Source organism: Squalius cephalus (genome assembly GCF_949319135.1).
Source record: "Squalius cephalus genome assembly, chromosome: 18".
Classification (NCBI taxonomy): domain Eukaryota; kingdom Metazoa; phylum Chordata; class Actinopteri; order Cypriniformes; family Leuciscidae; genus Squalius; species Squalius cephalus.
In genome coordinates, this window is record NC_137139.1 from 19179096 (window position 1) to 19200050 (window position 20955).

Here is a 20955-nt window from a genome sequence, read left to right on the forward strand (position 1 = left end):
ATGCCCTGATAAAAATAAAATAAAAATGTATTTTAATTTAGAAACTTAAACATTCACATCATAGAAGAGGTGTAAAAAATAATGACATACAGTATGTGAATTGCATTTTAATGCATTTTTAAATTAATACATAGTAGAGCTGCACGATTCTGGATAAATTGATTCACAATCTTGTTCATAGAAATCACGATTCTCCCACGATTCTGAATAGACCACTAAACAAAAAACATGTAATTTACTAGAGGTTCCGACAAAATCTTAATTCCTGCAGTATATTTAATTAATCTGAATGAATTAAAAAAAAAATATGACTCATAAAAGACTTCATTACTGGATGAATCAGCATTTTTGAACGAATCTATTGAATGAATGATTCAATGACAAATACATTTTTAACAGTCACTTGTCGCCACCTACTGGCATAACAATGTAATTAAAACATTATTTTTAAGCATCAAATTAATCGTTGTCATTGTGTCGGTGTTTGAATTGAGATTGCAATCTTTTTATGATTAATCGTGCAGCTCTAATAGATTTGACAAAAAAAAATGCATCACATTGTTGACCCACATAAAAGATTTCTACATCCACAAAACTAAAATGTACAATACATAATGATGAAGTGTGAACATGTGAACTTGTGAAGGGCTATCGGTACCTGCAATGGTGCTTGATGCTGGGCGGGCGTGCAGGGCGATGTCAGGCTGAGAGGAATTGTGGGCCTGCTGCAGCTTGGGGAGAGACATTAAATGTTGCCCAACATCTGTAGGCGGAGAGGCCACCAGCAGGGTCTGCTGAGAGGGAACAGTGGTAGGCGGCAAATGCGAAGGTCTAATCTTTTCTGCCATCAGTTGCTCTTTGATCTTGTCGATAAGAACCAGGTTATCCAACTGTAAAAAGTCATCAGGTAAGTTTGACAGGGGACATCAAGTGACATGAGACACTAAACCATCCGAAGAAAACATAGGGGGGAACTTTTATCTAGGTTTCGGTGCATGGTTTGGCAAACCACATTGTTTTGTACAGATTTGCAAAATGCCTATTGTCATGCTTTCTTACATTCAAATGCCACAGTTTTGCTCTGTAATGAAAAGTACAGTATGACTAAAAGTCCAAGTAACCACTCTATCCTAAAAAAAAACACAACTCTTAAAAAACACAATACTCACTTGACCAGGCATAGATGGAGGTGGTGGCCAGAAATATGGATTATTGAATCGAGGCTCTGCCATCCTTCTACTAAAACAGAGTGAGGGTCAAATCACAGGTTAAAATCACACAAGCTTCTTTCACAAACTAATTCTCAGTGTTAATAAGACAAATTGAGTATAGTTAGGAATTAAGTCCATTTCTTACCAATGAGATGTAAATAAATCACGTTTATTTTAGTTTTGCTTTTTAGTAATTTAATTAAAAACGATACATACCAGTGCCATATCTATAATATAAAGTACATTTTAAAAATATAAACCCAAAACCTCAGGTCTTTACTAAAGGTTTTTATTGTTTTCAGTCAGATGATTTATTGAATTTATTTCAACTGTATGCGATATGCTTGCTTCAGTTGTTCACAAATTGATGAAAATAACAATTCTGTCCTCATTGTCATGTCATTCAAATCTTGCATGTCTTTCTTATTTTTAAATGTATGTTTTCCTTATAATGAAAGTGAATGGTGACTGGGGCTGTCATTCTGCCTTTTGTGTTCCGCAGATAAAAGTCAGTTATAGTGGTTTGGAACGGAATGAGGGTGAGTACATTATGACATAAGCTCTGTTTTGGTGTTAACTCTTCCTGTAATGCTTTGCCAAAAAGTTTCCTGTACATAAATTCACACTGTAATTACTTGAGTTGTTACTACTGTAAAACCAAAATGAATTGATTTGGGATTTTCTGACGTGAGAAGCTTTCTTGTCATTAATCAGTTTTTTTTTAATGACTGTGGTGGATTAATAGCCAAGTAACAATAACTGTAGTAACAGATATTTTGTTAAAAACTATTGTTAATAGTGTCAGAAATTAACTTTTTTCTTAAGGGGCAATTTCAATAACCCTCAAGAATCGTAACTTAAATAAACACTCAATCGAAACAATTACCTATAAAGTGAAATAAAACAACATTTGCTACACATTCGAGGACTATTTAAAATATCAGGTTTTTTTTTACCCATTTCTGACCTTGATGGTTAACATAGTGTTTTTATTTTTATTTGATAACAAATTATTTGAGTCATCATCAGCTCAAGTGAAGTGTCAAGAATTGTAATATTTGATACGTGACTCATAATCTGACTCGAGTTCAACTCTTATGAGTAAACATCCTGGCAAACATCTGAATTTTAGGTTTGAAAGCATAATCAAAACTATTTTAAACAAGTGACAGAATTCAACAGATCAGTATGAAGTAGAAAGCAAATCCTGACGCCTCTTTAGAGGAAAACCACAGTCACAAAACTTTTGTGATTTGATTCCCCATACAGCAGCTGCACAACATGGTTATCTCGGTATCTACTGATCACCAAGAGCCTCGGACTAATTCCTGCACAATTTCACCAAAAACATTTCAGACAAAAGAAAAAAACAAAAATGGCAGCCTGTTATATTTTCATAAGGACGCCATATTCTGCAGAGCCTAAAAATTCACACTCAAGTCGGGCCATTTTTTTCAGGGAGGAACCGCTCGAGATGTTTGTGGTTATAAGTGTGTGTGTGTGTGTGTGTGTGTGTTTGTTTACGAAGAATAGCACCTTTGAATTGCCCGGCCCCCTTGAAAAAAAAACTGACACTTCCGACAATCATGCCGTGCAAAAATGTCTTACAATTGGCGAAACGCTGCGCGCGGCTGTGTCATTTTTTACAACATCTGCCGTCCCGATCGCTTTATAACAGCGCTATAGCGAATGCACATTTAAAACATAAGTGCATGCATGTACAATGCATTTAGATAATGCCATTTCTAATGTTATATTCCGCTTTGTGCAACCTGTGGTAGATCAAAGGCGATAAATCGCTCCCGTCGAACACTTATCTCTCGTACAATGCAGTAATGTGCACGATTGCTCAGTGTGGGCAAAAAGAAAAAGACGATATGAGTGCACAAACCTTTTATATCGATCAGTCAGAGTGTTTTTTTTTTCTCGCAGGAGAGGCTTTAATAAAGCAGTGAAGAGGCTGGATGTTCTCTATGCGCCTCCAGACAGCACAGCTTCCGGGTCAGTCTGTTCACTTCTGGGTGCTGTACACCAAAATCTCTCATTTTAGCTGGTCGCCTTCATCTGAGGCTTGTTTTGCTTCCTACTGATCATTGTTTTAGGCTAAAGCAGTTGGTCAGGCATCTCTATCTGTTTTAGCTCTGCGCAGCTGCTTCTATTTATGAAAGAAAGACACAGAATTGAGACTTTCCCATGCAAAATTGACTATAGTAACCAGATTTCCTATACTTAGGTCTATAGTTCCAAATATAAAATAATATTTTTTAACTTAAAGACATTTTAATTAGCAAGTTAAGCCAGATTGGTTTTATTTATGTTGTAGTTGCTAGTTTGGTAGCCTGTGGTTGTTTTGGTAAATTTAAAGGTGCAGTAAGCGTTTTCTGAGAACTGTTGAAATTGAGTGGTGCAGGTATGACATCACTTTTTTTGGGCCAAAACGCAGAAACGAGTTAGCATTTTAGCACTTTCGATTCCATCGCCCCAAAGTCAATGTTTTTTATTTTATTTTATTTATTTTTTTTGATTAAATGGCTTATATAAAGTCTGTGTCGAAACAAGCTCAAGACACTTTTAAGTTTTATTCTATGACATAAAATACATCAGTATTACCCCACTCGTGATTTTTTTTAAGCTGTTATGTGTCTTGAAAAAGACAGTTGCTGACAATTGGCTAAATACTGCAATATTCAGTAAAAAAAATCTCCATTTGATTGCATGGTGACTTTAAAAGCTTGAAGTTTAAAGGTTTTACAAGCCCTACTAAAAAACACAGAAAGACCATCAAATGAAATGTATTCTCATTGACATTCAGTCATGCCTACAGGCATTTGTGTGTTGGTGGTTGTTCAGTACAGTAATGATCAAACCCACAAGTGGTGATTCATAAACTTCAAAGTTATAGTATTCCCTTTTATCACACTGGTAACCTGAAGTTGTTATCTTAATTCTACCTTAAATTTAGTTTTATCAGTGTAAACTAATGTATTAAGGTTGAATATTTAGACTTAGTAAAATCTTTTGCAACGTTTACAACAGTTAGTTCCAGTTCTCAAATTTGATTGGCTGAACGGCGTTCACTCAGCACTCGGACTCTTCACCGAATGTATCACTCCGCTTGTGGTGTTAGAGAGGTGGTGAGGTTTCTCTCTGCAGTTTATTCGAATTTTTCACCCAGTAGGTGGCAACAAGTGAATTGTCTTTGTGGGTGAGCCATTGAATCATACATTCAACAGATTTGTATCAAAAGATTATATAAATGTATACATTTAAATGTTATTATATGAAGCACGTTTTAGGCCTAAAGCAGACACCAAGCTACAGCCAGCTAGACCAAGAGATACAAGAGAACCAATTTGTCTTCTTTGCTTAGCTACAGTATAGGACATTTAACCCTATTGAGAGTATCCCCTAGAAGTGAAAACACAGAACAAACTAGCATAGTTTTACTATATCAAATCGAAATTCTATTCAAACTTGGGACCCCACCATTCAAACTATAATTTGGTAATTCATAATTTCATTCATTTTTATTATCTTATGGAATGTGATATAGCTTATGATAAAATTAATGAATGCATGGAATAAGTTTATTAACCAAACGATCTGATATTCAACTGTACCACGCGCTGAGGTTATTGGTCTGACGTGTTTTCCTGTTTCTCATCTGTCACACTCTCTTAGATCTTGTACATGAAGTTTTCTTGGTTGGTTACTCACTTTCCTGTCTGCACAGATACTCTGTCAGAGTGAGGCAGATGGTGGATGCCAAAAATGCTGACATGAAGCAGAGTTGGAATATTTCATGTTTTCATCAATTTGTTAGTCTATGAATTCAAATCATACGATTTCTCGTCATTCATGACTCTTTAGCTGAAACTGAACATCTCATCATGACCGTGTTAACACTGGGTTTTGATTTGGTAAGTCCTGATTTTTTACCTGCATTGCTTTTCCTTAGACATGTTGTGCTATAATGTGCTTTTGGCTAACTTTGAAGAGATCTTTCTGTCTGTATTTATTTTTGTCATCCCTTATTCACCCTAAAGTTGTTCCAAACCTGTATTAGTTTCTTTCTTCTGTTGAACACAAAATAAGATATTTTAAAGAATGTTGATGATGAAACAGTTGACGGTAGCCACTGACGTCCATAGTAGGAAACAAATTAAATGGAAGTCAGTGGCTACTTCCTTCCCTACATCATCATCAACATTCTTCTTCTTTTGTGTTCAACAGAAGAAAGAAACTCATACAGGTTTGGAACAACATGAGGGTGAACTAAGGATGTGTTTATGTCAAGAGATTAATAATGTAATTACTGAAAAGCATGACATTAATTACAATAAATCTCAACAATGTCTCAAACTGTTCTAAAATTTGTTCAAATACCGAAGCAAGTCAGATATTACAGTATAAACTCAATTATTTCTCATCAAATTCTTCGAATAATATGAGCTATGCTACTCACATTAATCTAACAGCTCTGTTCTCTTAGTGCATATCAACAGTTGTCTTTTATTTCAGGAAAAACCATGTTGATACTACAATGTATATAGTGTTGTCTTTATCACACTTCAAATATTTCTCACAAAAAAGTATCTTTGTATATATGAAAATTTACAAATATTTGAAACCCCCTGATTTAATACATATATTCAGATGTATGATGCCGGGTAGATAGGATATTCAGATGCTGGGTATTCAAATATGATGGTATTTCAAATGTTCAGAAGACATTGACAGGTTGTTAAACCGCATGTTTTATTTTTTTTTTATTTTTTATTTAATCGCAGTTAATTGTCTTTATTTCAGGTATTTATACTATTTATTGCCTCCCAATGCCAAAGTACAACAGTACAACCCATGGCAAATGGATTTTGTTCAGCAGGTAAACAGAAGAGCCTTGCGCTGGTAAAAATAAATGTAATAGTAAAACCACAGTGAAACTGCAATAAGTATTTTATCGTATTATTTTGCAGGATTTTACAAAAAAGAAAATGTCTGTGTAAAATGTGAGGACGATCATTTCATGGACGGCATAAATAAAATGACCTATTGCCGTAGATGTTTACATTGTGATAGTCGTGGTAAGTAAAATATTAGAATACACTCTTTGTTATTTATGTAATTGTACCAGGATGACCATTAAATCTCGATATACTGTAAGCCTCTGACAAGCATGGTTTTACAGCTAATGAAGTAGAGGATACCACCTGCACATCAACACAGAACCGAGTCTGCGTTTGTAAACCTGGGTATTACAAATCAGATGATTTTTGTAAACCCTGTCAGAATTGCCCAAAATGCAGTGAATGTAAGTACTACTTAAGGAAGTTTACAAACTATTGACCAAGGGACACAGATGATGCTTTCTATTGTAATTAAAAAATGCTGAACATCTTGTGGCCAGGAAACTATGACTGAATCTTTTTTTCCCCTTTTATCTGTCACTCAGGTTTGAACTGTACAGAGAAATGTAACCGTCAAACGACTACTACGACAACGACTACTACGACTACGACTACAACCACAGCAGTAGATTGTGGGAATGGCTATTTTCTGGATGGTGGACGATGCCAAAGCTGTGTAGAGTATGTGGCTGAATATTCACATTTTTCTGTACTTTCAAATTACTCTATTAATGGATAATAAGGATTTCTGAACGTTTTGGTTTGATTATTCTAGGCTTTAGCATGTAGGTTAATGGGTTGTGGTTTTCCTGTGCATAAGGTTTAACATCAGCATCAGAATTTCCTGCATTTGTGACTCTTTTTTCTAAGGGTATGGAGAGGAGCCAGTATCTGTATTGGTAACTGTCTCAAAATTATATGTATCTATATCTGTATTCGGATAAATCCGGAAGTGAGTGGGGCTTGAACCGTAAGTTTGTCAAATTATATGAGTAGGCCGTTTAAAATTAATATAGATTTGCTGTCGCAAGCTTTTCAATTCATATAGTAACTCATTTACTTCACACACTAATTATTACATAGTGATTTCAGAGGTTTATGCAGCTATAATATCGTGCTATGCTATCCTCTGGCTAACCTGTTATTCGGTAACTGTCTGCCGAATAATCGTTTTAATTATTCGGTATACTTCGTTATTCGTCTTGAAGCCATTGTAAGGTATTCGGCTTCGGGCACGTCTCTATTGTTTACCCATGATATTAACAAGAAAAATCGCATTTCAGTTTCCACCTCACCAAAGAATAGAATAAATTGTTTTATTAGCTTGTAAAAATGTTTATGTGGTAAATACATAGGTAGTTATTTTAAAGTTGCGCCTACAGTTTGGAGACATTTGTCATGAAAGTGATTTAAGGCACAGTAAATGTTAATTGTCATATTGCTTAATGTAATTTGTTTCAGGTTTAGCTGCAAGAGCGAGTCGTGTAAATCTTTTTGTACCAAAGTTGAAACACAAGGTATCACAACATCCTAACATGCACTTAAAAATATTTATACAAACCTTATAAGTAAGAAATACTAATCTTATTTTTTTGTGTGTTTAAATAAATTGTCCGTTATCTTAGGAGATCCTCAACTGCTGTTGCTGGTGTCTCTCATCATTGTGGCCTTATTAGGTGGTCTTCTCTGTCTTCTACTCATCCGGTTCTGTAGATGGAAATGGCTTTGCTGCGAGTCCAAAACCTGGCATATTGGCGAACATCCAAACGTTCACATTCAACCAGGTTCATATACGCTCACATGTACTCAATTTGGATGGATGGTGGTTTTGTTTCTGTTAATTTTGTGATTTGAGACCGATTTCTTTTTTAAAATAGGAAATGCACATTGATTTAGAAGATCTGTATGTTGTTATATTCCAGATAATGTATGTAGTGACAAAGATTTGTGTCTGTTTTAGCAGATCAACCTAATGATGTAATCAACATTCCCATAGCAATGGTTTGTATTTGTTTTTTTACATTTTTCTGTTATGCACAATGAAATTACAAGGTGGAAATGTTGATCTCTGACATGTTCAAGTGACAGTCATCTCCTTGATAATCATTTGTTTGTCTTCAAAGGAAAGATATACCTCAGCCTGCAATGAAACCTCTATCAAACCTTCACCAGTGACCAGCTTCCCACACAGCGTCTTCAGTGGAGACTTACAGAGCATCATGGCACCCCTGATAGCAAATGGAAACCCAAAATGTAATTATATCAAAAATTAAGATATTTCAAATCTTAATAAATTGTAGCCTAGGTGTACTCTCTGTTTTAAAACCGTTCGAATCTTGTGATTGCTTTTCTGATCATTTCGAGTCTTTCAGTCTTATCCCTTTGCTAATCGTGTAGGCGTATGAGAAATTGTATGCTAAGCCTGGAGGCTAGGTGATCACAATCAAAGTCAAAGAACTTCTGAGAACTGTCTAATCAGATAGTAATTTCTAATAACTCGCACACTTTTTAGTTGCATCCTTGGCGGTGTGGTAGGAGCCTCACAACTATATGTTAAAAGGGCATTAAAAATGAATGATTGAATACAGTAGATCATTTTCAGAGTAGATACGAATAAAAAAAAGGAGGGATTTTTGTTTTAGTTCTCATTAAACAGCCTTAATATTTTTTTCTTTTATTTACTAGGCACACATTTAAAAAAAAAAAAGAATGATACAACTGCATATTAAATTTGCAGTTAAAAGTTCTACTTAATTCTGATTGGTATATTGCAGTATTCAACGGTCTGATATTTGCTAAAACACTGTATATCAGTCCACTCATCCGGCGCTACTTTCATGTCTTTTGTATCACACTGCGGACTCGCTCTTTCTCGTTTCATAAAAACGCAACTTGGCTTATTTATTGTACAAAAACAGAGAAGGTACTGGTCATTTTCTGTTAAGTTTACGTACATTTCATTTTACCCTAAAACACTACACAATAAAATACAAAATTCAAAATACAGGGAAAGCACCTGTGGAAAATGATTATTTTTAAATGAATATTAACACAGTACATTAGACTCTATTTCATGGACTTTTGTGGATTGTGGTGACAATGACCTGCAGTAGGCCTATATTACTGTAATGTTGTTGTAGTGTTTGTCTTGTTGCTAGACCGATTCTTAGCTTGTAATGGACTATTTGTTTCAACAACATTTCAAATCTCCGAAAAGCCAAGCTTGATCACGAATCATGAATAATGTTGATTCTCGTTTTGCCTTCTCTTTTTGCCAACAGACTTTCCTTTTTTTTTTTACGGGACTTTTTAATTGATGATGTTTTGACTCGTTATGTAAATTTAGTTCATTTTGAATGAAAAAAGTAGAGTATTTTCAACTCAAATATCAAAAGCAAGCAACAGGAGATTTTACCTGACAGCTCGGGGGTTTTCTTGACCTTTTACACTTAAAACCATTTTACTCTGTTTAATCCAATCTCCTCTGTATCTAAAGGCCATATCTATATATTTTCCCCAGTGATGCAGGTGTTGCAGAAGGAGTCCTGGCCAGCACCAGTGCTCTACACCATCATAAGAGAGATTCCCGTGACACGCTGGAAGGAATTTCTGCGACTGCTTTCCGTGTCAGATGATCAGATGGATCGAATCGAACTGGAGGCAGGGCCATCCTATCTAGAAAAGCAGTACATGATGCTACGTCTGTGGAGTCAGAGCAGTGGAGCGAAGCTGGAGAATATCTACTCAACATTACACTACATGAACCTGTCAGGCTGTGCCCAGGAACTGCAAGAGAAGCTAGAGCAACTGCAGGCTAGCATGTAATCTGCCTCATCTTGACTCCATCTCCTCATGTGTGAGGGGAGGGCTGCAGTTGAATTTCACAATCATTTACAGGGAACTCTGCAAGGCAGATGCAATGCCTTTGGTACTTTTAACAGGAAACGCTCAGTCATGGTTAAAAAATATTTTTTTAAGCATACTGTAAAATATATACAAATTATAAAGTGCATCAGTGGCTTTGTAATAACTGATTATAATCCTTGTCCTTGGTCACTTGAATCTGCCTTGTGCCACTATACCATACAAATGTGAATATTTATAGAATAATTAACCGATTCTAACTTTGAATTAAATTTTTTTTTTTACCTGGTTTCACAGACTAAAATGCATGTTTGAGCTGTCTTAACTGAATGCACACCAGCAATGTTTTTTTAAGGCATGCACGTTTATAAAACCTACTTAAATGTCTTAATTTAACTAAGGCCTACTACTGGCTAAGTTTAAGCCCTGTCTGTGAAACCAGACTTTTATCATCCACTATCAATTTAAGGACGTACAGTACTGGTTTTCGGGATAAACGTAGGTGCTTATATATACAGTATATGTTTCATGCTAAAGGTTATTATAAGTTCTCAGTCATATTGTACGTGGGCTAGTATTACTTCACTCACATTGTCACACCAGTGTATATTTGTAACTTTTCTTAATAAAAACATAATTGATTGATGTGTGGAATATGTATGGTTCAGATCTTGACAGTGGTTATAAAATAAAAGGTATGACAGTGAAAGTGTCCTTGCTGTGCAGAAAGAGAAAAGTTCTGACATTAAGTTTAGTGAATGTCAGCAAACAGTTGCTGTGGCCTCTGAACGAGGAATTTCCCCTACTGTGGAGGTTCATCTGACAACTGTTTAAACCACATCAAAAGCATTTTTTTTATTTCATTTTTCCAGGCATGTTTACTACCACAACCTATTTACTAGTTGTCAGTTCAAAGAAATGTATGTTCTCTGAGAAATGTGAAATGTCACCCCTCAAACCCACTTTGGTGATTCCAAATGATTCCATTATTGTGATTATTAAATAAATGTGAGAATATTTAATTATATTTAGTGTAGGCCTACTGTATGAATTGCCTTGTTAAATGTATTTTTTTTCTTCCAAATAGTAAACTAATACTTTTTACTAATAAAAAAAATGTATATACAGTATTTTAATGTAAAATGTATTCTTCCCATGTTAAAATTAAAAACATTTTATTGTTCAAAAGGTTCTGTCAAAGTTATGAACAAACATTCCTGCTGTAACATCACATAGTGAATGCAGTCAAACTGATTCGAACCGGTAAGTTACTCGTCTCTTTGAGCAAATCAGTAAAATAATTTTTTTGTTTTGTTCGTGACTCAGACTACACTCGCACTGCATGTTTGTTTTTCTGTGCAGGCCGACATGAAAGCTTAATTGTAATACTTGTTATTTTCCATTATTTTGTGATACACAGCCCTGTTAGCCTTTTATATGAAAGTAATACGTCTACATGGTACTTTGAAGTACTTTGGATGTGTGTCATGATCTGCATACTGACATAACCAGACAGCGCCTGTCAGGCGTTGTCAGAGTTTTGATGACTGGATTATCTTTGAGACATAAAGTTTGCTTAGATAAGAGTTGTGTCATAATGTATTAATGTTATGGTAAAGGTGCTTGGTCAGATCCACTTTCAACAGCATTTCTCAGAAATCGCTTACTGCACCTTTAACTAACATGCCTTGTGCGCGCCTACTATTTCCTCTAGTATTGCAGGACACGCTCTACAATCAATTATTTGTCAGTGATGAAGAAATCTGACATTTGACTGATGAAGAAAAATAGGGGGAGGGGGAGACATAGAAACATTTTGTTCATGTTTCTGAGTTTTATTTTGTCTGTAAGTATTATAAAGACAGCTTTATAGATAATCAACTCTTGATGATGCTTAAGTCCAGTGTTACATTTTTCATCCTGTTTGTCTCTATTTCATCAGCACCTCTCTACTCTCTCTGCAGCCTGAGGACCCATTCCCTGAATCTGACCCACCAAAGAGCATTATCGAGATACTACTATAGTTTTTATTAATATTTTGAATTAGTTTTTTATTTTTATATATTTTTATTTGATATAGCCTATACATTTTTAATTTAATCTAGAGTGTTCCATTATCTCTACTATTTTCATTATTTTATGTTCTGTTTTATAATTGCTTTTGTCTAATCCTCTTTAACTGTCGCAATTTCAGTCATAATCAAGTTTGTGTATTTTAAAAGTCAATTTAAAAAAACACGTTTTGTGAACAATTTCGGTGCATAAACAACATGAATATAAGCAAAGTTCGTGGGATAATACCAACAGGATGTAGGCTACATAATAAGAACGTTTTCTAGAACGAAATTCTTGAACGTTTGTATAACCAGAACGTTTTCAAAGCATTTAAAAAAAAAGTTTTAAACATTCCCTGAGTTTTTTTGGAAATAACGGTTCTATAACGTAATGGTTAGGAAATGTTAACTTTCTTATTAGACCACACATTGTTAGTTGATCGTTTCCATAGCAACCAGTGAACACATGCAGCGCGAAGCGTGTTTGCCTAAGCAAAGTTTTTGGAATTTAGATGTTACAAAGTCGCGCAACAGGTGACCGAATAAAGACCCTGAAGACTTCATTAAATTTTTGCCCTATACGTTGCTAAGATATTAGAAGATAAGTAGTTAATGAAGAAGACTGACGCGTTGTGTCACAGTCGTAAGTAATTATTAATAGGCTATTCTTACTAGAGAACAGACGAGCACCTGCCCAAGCCTATACATTCCTTAACGTTTTACATTTTGTGTTTTCTCTGTGTTCAAGTGTTTTGTTTTTCTCTGTTTCGTCTTCCTATCGTCTTTCACTTATGGGGTCGGCATATTGAGTTTCAGCAAGATGTTTTTTTCGGGACCAAGCTTTTCTTTAGCCAGAAAATCGCATCTTTTGACAGTTATTTTGAAGGGGGGAAAAAAAGTCTACAAAGATTAATATGTGGTCCATCTAAATAGTGTTTAATATGCGGTACATCTCAGAAAATAATGTTTAACTCGTTTAAGATAAGACAGGAGAAGCCGACCAAAAGTGCGTGGACTGTACCCTCTCTCTCAGACTCTCACAGACACAGAAAGGTGAGTAAATTATAGTAGCCTGCTCTTTTCAGAAAATTTGTAATCTGTTTTGCTTTGGTGTCTGCTGGAAGCCATGTTAAAATGTATTGCTTAGAACTGATAATCCATCATTGACTACTGACTAGTATCTGTTTCAAAAAAGTTTCAACAATTCATTAGATAGCCAGTGCTTATACCTAAATTTGTTTGGTGGATATTAGTTCTTCATTTGCTGCTAGTCACTATCCGAAATAGAACTAGTAATATTTTTAATAAGATTCCTACTTGAACTATAAAGTAGCCTGACTAGCCATTATGCCACAAGGAAACAAGTTAAATGGGATAAATGTTAAATTGGATAGATATAGTTACAAGCTACTACTTTCTAATAAATAAACTAGTAACAAAAAGATACTTGTCACTGGAATACTAGTAACTAGGGAATAAGTACCTGGTACAAATGGACTATTAATAGGTAGCCTAGTAAATATTGGAATAAATAAATACTATTGTCTATGAACAGTTACTAGTAAAATAGAAAATATATACTTATCACTCTACTTTAAAAAATAAACTAGTAACATACAAAATATACTAGTTATATTTTAAAAGGAAGACATTTTAAATCAGCAATTTAGTGTCATTTATTTATGCAATTCATATTTATAGTAACTCATTCAATGCATGATATTAATAAGAGCAAGAGAAAGATGCCTTTTAATAATGTGCTTTCAAATTCTTTCAAAGGTCTTTGAGGACCCTTGTGGAGGAAATGTCCAAATGTAAATAGCATTACAGAGAAGAGAGATGAATGGCATGCATAAAGGTGCAGCTGAACTGTGCAGAGAGGGGGACAAAATATTGCTCTCTGGGGACCCTGGCAGAGCTGCTGCTCTGTACACCCATGCTTTTGGAAATCATGCAGGATCCACTGTTGGACACATGCGTGGCCTTAACACAGGTTGCTTAGAGGAGGTGATCTCTACTCTGGAGGCCTGGCTTGATGGCGTCTCACACAACTCAATTGAGGGCCTGAGCAAAGGTCTTGTTGCTGTATTTCTCTCTACATTATGCCCCAATAATATTTCTGCTTCTCTTTATAAAATGGAGTCTGTCCTGCAGGGGACAGGTCATGCCTCGGACGAGATTTTTGCACGGTGTTCCGCTCTTCTAGGGGGAAAACAAATGCCCCAACCTGCGGGTCACACACGGTTAGTTCTGGAGTTGACTAGAGCTCTAGCCTGCTTGCTCTCAGACCCTCAAAATCCCAAAGGCCCTCAGCTTTATCTGCAGGCCTTTAATGGAAATAAACCAGAAACTATTAGACTTGTTAAAGAAAGGCAAACTAAACATGTGGAACTATTAATTAAAGCCTTTTACCAGCAAATGTCTCTGAGATATTCCATACTTCATGCTAAGGGGCAGATAGAGAAAGCATCGAGTCCTACACAAGCAAGTGACGACATGGATCCCACCAAAACGGTTGAGTTTTTACTTGCCATTTCACCTAATGACATCCAGGTGAGAGAGCTTCAGGCTGCAGTCTTGTTTTCATCAGGAAAGTTCACAGAAAGTGCAGAAGCTTTGTCGCTGGCCCTTAAACTAGATGAATCACAGACTGAACATGTAATGGCACCAGAGAAAAGAGCTTGTTTACTGGTGGGCAGAGCAGCTGCTCATTTTTCAGCAGGAGGACGAGCAACAGAAGTCTGCAAAGACCTGGGTGACGGCTTTGCACTTCATCCAGCGACAGCAAGACAGCAATTCCAAAACCTTTTCTCAGACAATGGCATAGGCTTGGCTGCCCGCATCCAGCTGCGCCAACAGGCAGAGAAGGGTGTCTTGGAGTTCAGGGATGCAGTTCTCATAAGGCCTGACCTTCGGTCTTCAAAAGGAGTGGAGTTGTTGGATCCCGTTATTGCTCAGCTGCGAGCTCTCTGCCACTTGGAGTCAGACGGAGGAGGTAGGGAACTGCGGGTGCGTCTGGCAGACTGCCTCCTCTTGCATGGGGAACATAAAGAAGCCCTTTCCATAAGTAGCCAGCTAGCCGCTGCAGCTCCAGCCCAGCAGAGCTACCAGAACACCGTGCAAGTGCTCAGAGGGTTTTCCCGACTCTTCACCGAGGACCATAAAGGTGCTCTGGAAGATTTCCAAGCGGTTATTGAGCATAATACTCCTCACCCACCCAGCTGTGTCCGTGCACTCTGTGGCAGGGGTGTCCTGCGTATGATGGGTGGCTCACACTACCTTACTGCTCTAGATTACGTTACGGCGAGCCGATTACAGCTGCAGGACACCGCTGTAACTGTTCGGTGCCTGGTGCCATGGAACTACCGTGGGTTGCTGTGCACTGTGTTGCTGGAACAGGGAAGGGTTATGCTTGAGGGGACTGAAGAACAAAAAGCTGACTCAAATCCTACAGCAAAACAAGAGCATGAGGAAGGTCACACCAACAACAAACAGAGGTACATTTGCGTTTTTCAGATTCTGAATGAAACTTAATTGTCTTGCAAAATCTCTCCTTTTGTCTTATATGCACTATTCATCCTGTGAATTGTAATATTGTCATGTCTAAATACACTTTGGAGCATTTAAAATTGTTTTAGTTTTTGGTGTTGAATTTTTTATGTATTTAGACAAAATAGAATAGAATCAGCCATTACATGAAAATAATTATCGGCTTATCGGTGTCGATAAGCACTCCTGGAGGGCCTCCTGTCTGCAGAGTTTAGCTCCAACCTAACTGACTAGAAGTTTATAGTTGCTGTGTCTCATTTCGAAGGCTGCACCCTCCAGAGGTCACATTCCAGAAAAGTAACCATTAGATTACGAGGTAAGAAGTAAATTACAGTAATGTATGTCTCACAATCAATAACAATCAATTTTAGAATGGTTACTTTTCTGAAATGAGACAGCCTTGTTGACGTATGTTTCCGACATATGCAACCTCCCTAGGGTGCAGTCTACGAAATGAGACACAGCAAAAGATCCTGAAGACCTTGATTAGCTGGTTCAGGTGTGTTTAATTCGTGTTGTAGCTGTGTTCACGGCACGCCATGTCATAATTACTGTAAATAAAGCTGTGTATGCTTTCAAATTCACTCTCGCGGTACTTTGATGTCGTACACCGATCGGACACACTTTAAATCTGCACAAGTCATAGCTCTCAGAAAATCATGAGTTTACACATTTTAATTTTCAAGTTATTCAAGCATGTGAAGGCTTTTTACAGTTCAGAATCGTTACGGTAATTACAACATGACCTGAACGCACCTCAAGACCATTGGCCTTCCCGAAACAGGATTGGACACCACTGTCTTATTCATTTTCCTGTGCTTCCTTCAGGTCTTCCGTTGGAGTGCACGCTCTTGCTCTTCTACTAATGGAGTTACAGCCCGGTGCCGATGGACCCCAGATTCTCACAGCAGATGCTCTGTACCAGTTGGGTCGTGTTGAGGAGGCTTACCGTCTTCTTCTCAACATTGAGCACACAGCACCACGTCCACCGATTCTCGCACGTCTTGCAATACTGCAGCTGCATCGAGGCTTCCTCTATGATGCCTATCAGGTGCCAGATTATATTTCTTAGTTTTATCACATTTCAATTAGGTATTAAATTAGGTATAAATTAAGTATTTCTATGATAATAGTTTATTTATTTTCTGCTTCATATCAAGTAATATCTCTGGTGTCTTACAGCTACTGAAAAAGCTGATTAATTCAGGAGACACCAGCTGTCTACGTCCCCTTCTCTCTGTAACATCTTTACAAGACCGAGCACTTCTAGAAAAACATTGTCACACCGCTTCCAAACGTATACTGTGTGGCCAACAAGCGGAAAGTGCAATAAGGGAAGCTGTGGCCTATTTGTCCATTGCCATTATGGCTTCAGGTATGTTAAATTCAGACACATGCAGTAATATACTGTATTAATTTACATTACAAAATATATATGGTTATTAGGGTCAAATGGAGAGGAAAAAAAAGTTTCCTTTTCAGCTCTGCAATTTTACTTTACTTTGTTCTGTAATTGATTTCCATTATATGATCTTGACTTTTATGTTTCATGTAACTCTCATAATCACTTACAGCAATTATATTGTAAAGAAAGAGATAAAGGTAACTCAGAACAGAACACTGCTATTTTCTTAATTGAGTTCTTGAGTGCTTCTTCCGATTATTCTTTAGGTGGTGGTGCAATAGATTCCCTGCTGGAGAGAGCAAAATGTTATGCTCTATTGGGCCAATGGAAGACGGCTATCTTTGACTTCACTGCGATCCTTAAAGAGCACCCAGACCATGTGCAGGCTTTGTGTGGAAGAGGATTCACGTATCTTATGCTGAACCAGCAGAAGGTGTGGTAGCAAAAACAAAGACCTATGGGAGCCAAAAAGTGTTTTTAAAGATGGGTTCATGACACATTACAATAAGGTTAACGCATAGTAAATGCAATAGATCACCAAAAAAAAAAAAACTTTTAATAATCTTGATTAATGTTAACTTCTACATATACTAATACATTTTCAGACATTTTAATTTATATTTATACATATGACATTATATAAAAAATAACTTAAATGCTGTAAACTGTATTATTTAATGTATATGTCAAGTTGAACTTAATTGTAAAGTGTTACCAATATTTCAAGATCAGTGGCTGAAATAACAGACACTTAAAGTAATATTTCCTACATTCTTGTAAACTGACACTATTAATATCAATAATTCACCAGGAATGCACACTAGACATACTAGTTGCCCTTCAGTGTGGTGCTGAGGAGGTCACTCAGAGCATGCTGTCACTTAAAGACAAAGCAAAGAGACTGGTCAGTGAATGGTTAGGTCAGCACTGTCGCAGCAGCCTGTCAGAGACTCTGTTGGCTAACCCTGTACCCTGCCGGGAGGAGCACCTCCGAGAGGCCTTTTTGATTGGTGGAGCACTAATGAACACTGACTGCAGGGAACCCAGGTGGCACCTCCTGTACATAGATACACTATTTGCCAAAGGTAAGGGAGCAGTATACAGCATAAAAGAGTCAAGTATGTGGGCCAGTAGGTTGTTTATTCCACATCAAATGTGTTAGACAAATTAAAAATATATACATCATGTCTGTGTTTTATAAAGTTGGCGTTTGAAACTATGTTTTTAAAGGGGAGGTGAATGCTGCAGGAGCGCACCTGAAGCAGGTGTTTGGTCAAGAGCCTCGAGATGTCGCAGCTAAGGCCAGGTGGGGTGTCGTGAAGGCCTGGCAGCAGAACTACAAAGTGGCAACCAACTATTTGAGTGTGGTGGCTGAGAAAGATCCAGCAACTCTAGACTTTCTAATCTGTCTCATGCAGTCAGCTCAAAGAAAACGCTTGGCACAGGTAATCACTAGTCATGGGTGTGTGTGAACCTGGTATTCCCTTCGTTATGGGGAATAAATGTCCCCACAAGGATAGTAATACCAGTAAATTTGACCTTATGGGGACATTTGTTTTGGTCCCTATGAGGAAAACAGCTTATAAATCATACTAAATTAAGTGTTTTGAAAATCAAAAAATGCAGAAAGTTTTCTGTGATGGGTAGGTTTAACATAGTGTAGTGTAGTTACAGTATAAAACATGGAAACCGGTGTGTGTGCGTGTGTGTGTGTCAATGTGAAACCATGGGAACTTATATAAACACAGGAAACAGAACTAAAACACATGCAAAAACCACCCACAGATACAGATAACCCATTACAGTTAAATTGCACATAAATTACTCATTTTATACTTGAAAACAGAAATGATATTGTTATTGTGCAGCACTGGGGCCTATACCATGAAGCCGGTTTAGGTGACTAGCCAGATATGTTTCAGTTTAGTTTGCGCCAACCCTGGGTTTTAGGCACCATGAAAGTGGTTTGGCTTTTAGCAGTGTTCATCGCCATAGTGACTAACACTCCACGGCTAACCTGGTCCGGGGCAGGTTATGTTCCAGGTAAGAGGTTGCAAATCAGCTGTGAGCAAACTGACATGTCTGATGCGATAAAGTCACTCCACCTGTTTCTACTCCAAATTAAAGGTCAATGCATAGCAAATTATTTTTAAGACAAAATCGTCTGGCTTTTAGTAACGCTTATTTAGAATAATAATTTTGTATGATTTAGATGTTATTTATGTAATTATTAATAGATCACAGGCACAGTTTAAAGGAATGAATATATAAAAGGTAATATAAATACGCTTTAGAATCAATAGATAAAGCTATAAAATGACTACATGTGAGCTTAAATGTTCAATTCTCTCTATACCTTTATCAACTGTATAAACTAACTTCACAACTTTTACTTGCACTGATATAGCAAGACTTTTTCTTTTAGTTGTTGTTTCATAGACAGCTATTTTCTTCTTGCTGTGTAAATTTGTTTAAATTCCTAATGTTTTCCAATCTCGTAATATTCTCGAGAAGAGAGAAGTTTCACTCTTTCTCAGCATGTGATTGGCTGTTCGCTACTGATGTCACACCTAAACTCCTAAACTCAGGATCAAAGCCTGAGTTGACAGAGAAAGTTGATGATCAGCATCATGGTACTAACAAAGCCTGGTTGGATTGGTTTGGTTTGTCAGCTCGAAACTAATCCTGTAACCCTGAGTTTGTTCCACTACCTTCATGGTATAGGGCCCTGGCCTTGCTCACAGCCCTAGTACAAGTACTGTTTCTGTTCTTTTTCAATTTTCTCTTCTGTATTGAAGACCTTACTTAACTCTACAGTGTCTCATAAAATGATTCTGTGCTTCCAGGCAGCATCCCAGCAGGCCGCCATTGTGTCTGAAAGTGGCCAGTGGGAGCACGCTTTAGCCCTCCTCACGCTAGCAGTGCGAGCGGTCAGTGAGATGAAGCTTCAGTACCTCAGGCAGCGTGCAGCTTGCCTGGCCCACCTGGGCCTCCATGACAGGGCTGTGTCTGACTTGAATAAGGTCATTCAGGGCCACAATGCAGATGGCAGTGAGGAGCCAAAGGTTTGGGCAGAGGACCTTTGCCGCCGAGGCCGTAGTCTGCTATTGTGTTCCCGTGAAGAGTCTGGCTTACAGGACATTTCTCAAGCCCTGGATCTGCATGAGGGACAGGCACTGCTGTGTGTGGAGGCTGGTCTGGGAACACAACGCCTTGCTGAAAAGTTCCTGCGCTTTGCCCTGCAGAACTATGGAGAGCAGAAACTTGACAAAGCTTGGCTTCTGACAGAGACCGGGCTTAAAGTGGACAGTGGCCACGTAGAACTGCGCAGACTGAGGGCTAGAATAAAACGAGAAGTCTCTGGTCCATGTACTGTCCACTAGAGATGAAACATGCTCGAAATGTTTAATTGTGAACTGATGGTGACAGAATGGCTCACGTCTTTATATTGATTTGTTAAATCAGGCAAACATTATGGCAAGAATTTCTATAGGGTTTTGTCAAAATTTTACTTTGGTGTAGTCTTGTCAGACATGTATACTACTGTTTGTTTGGGGCAGTATGATTTTTATGAAATTTATTTATTTATTTAGCAAGAAGTGACATTTACATTTACAATGTTCCAACACAAATAAATGCTTTTCTTTTGAACTTTCTATTTATCAAAGAATCCAGTTTTTTTGTCTTCAGTGTCTTCAGAAATCATTCTAATATGCTAATTTGCTGCAAAGACAAAGTCTACTCAAGTTGAGTCATTATCGCTTTATTTCTTTGAAGAGATTCCAGCCTCCGTACACCACATGTCTCTCACCTCTTTGTACCTCTCTCGAATGATGACACCCACCACCACTGTCTCGTCAGCAAATTTTATAAAGTGGCTGCTAGGTGTCTAGTGACGCACTTGTGGGTGAGTTGTGAACAGTTAAGAGCTAAAAGAAATCCAGTGTGTGTCATAGACAGAGAGT

General features: G+C 37.3%; 3 protein-coding genes across 7 annotated transcripts in view; 2 read left to right on the forward strand and 1 right to left on the reverse strand.

Annotated features, from left to right (window-relative positions):
- The window catches only part of znf362b (zinc finger protein 362b), an 11199-nt gene extending 7832 nt beyond the window's left edge, over positions 1-3367 (reverse strand). Inside the window, exons 1-3 of one of the 2 annotated variants that reach the window (XM_079848953.1) lie at positions 3103-3367; positions 1170-1239; positions 659-890 (exon numbers count right to left, since the gene is read on the reverse strand). In XM_079848953.1, coding sequence (XP_079705079.1) covers positions 659-890; positions 1170-1232 — 295 coding nt within the window. In that variant the 5' untranslated portion in view covers positions 1233-1239; positions 3103-3367. The remainder of the gene's footprint in view (positions 1-658; positions 891-1169; positions 1240-3102) is intronic. The other variant, XM_079848952.1, reaches the window with a different exon arrangement.
- Positions 1660-11166, forward strand: LOC307145613 (tumor necrosis factor receptor superfamily member 25). Of its 2 annotated transcripts, XM_079848954.1 has the most exons (12): positions 1660-1750; positions 3144-3212; positions 4893-5131; positions 6021-6096; positions 6188-6295; positions 6400-6522; positions 6664-6799; positions 7580-7635; positions 7744-7902; positions 8079-8119; positions 8242-8371; positions 9639-11166. In XM_079848954.1, the coding sequence occupies exons 3-12, from the start codon at positions 5102-5104 to the stop codon at positions 9941-9943; spliced, it is 1164 nt and encodes a 387-aa protein (XP_079705080.1). In that variant the 5' UTR covers positions 1660-1750; positions 3144-3212; positions 4893-5101; the 3' UTR covers positions 9944-11166. The 2 variants fall into 2 exon arrangements, with proteins under 2 accessions (XP_079705080.1, XP_079705081.1); XM_079848955.1 differs by lacking the exons at positions 1660-1750; positions 3144-3212 and having other exon boundaries at positions 5012-5131; positions 8082-8119.
- A 1320-nt stretch (positions 11167-12486) lies between these two features.
- On the forward strand, positions 12487-20646 carry ttc34 (tetratricopeptide repeat domain 34). Of its 3 annotated transcripts, XM_079850224.1 has the most exons (9): positions 12487-12679; positions 13018-13089; positions 13816-15533; positions 16414-16636; positions 16768-16960; positions 17257-17423; positions 17802-18075; positions 18221-18435; positions 19837-20646. In XM_079850224.1, the coding sequence occupies exons 3-9, from the start codon at positions 13876-13878 to the stop codon at positions 20371-20373; spliced, it is 3267 nt and encodes a 1088-aa protein (XP_079706350.1). In that variant the 5' UTR covers positions 12487-12679; positions 13018-13089; positions 13816-13875; the 3' UTR covers positions 20374-20646. The 3 variants fall into 3 exon arrangements, with proteins under 3 accessions (XP_079706350.1, XP_079706349.1, XP_079706351.1); XM_079850223.1 differs by lacking the exon at positions 12487-12679 and having other exon boundaries at positions 12961-13089; XM_079850225.1 differs by lacking the exons at positions 12487-12679; positions 13018-13089 and having other exon boundaries at positions 14049-14110; positions 14191-15533.
- Positions 20647-20955: the final 309 nt, after the last annotated feature.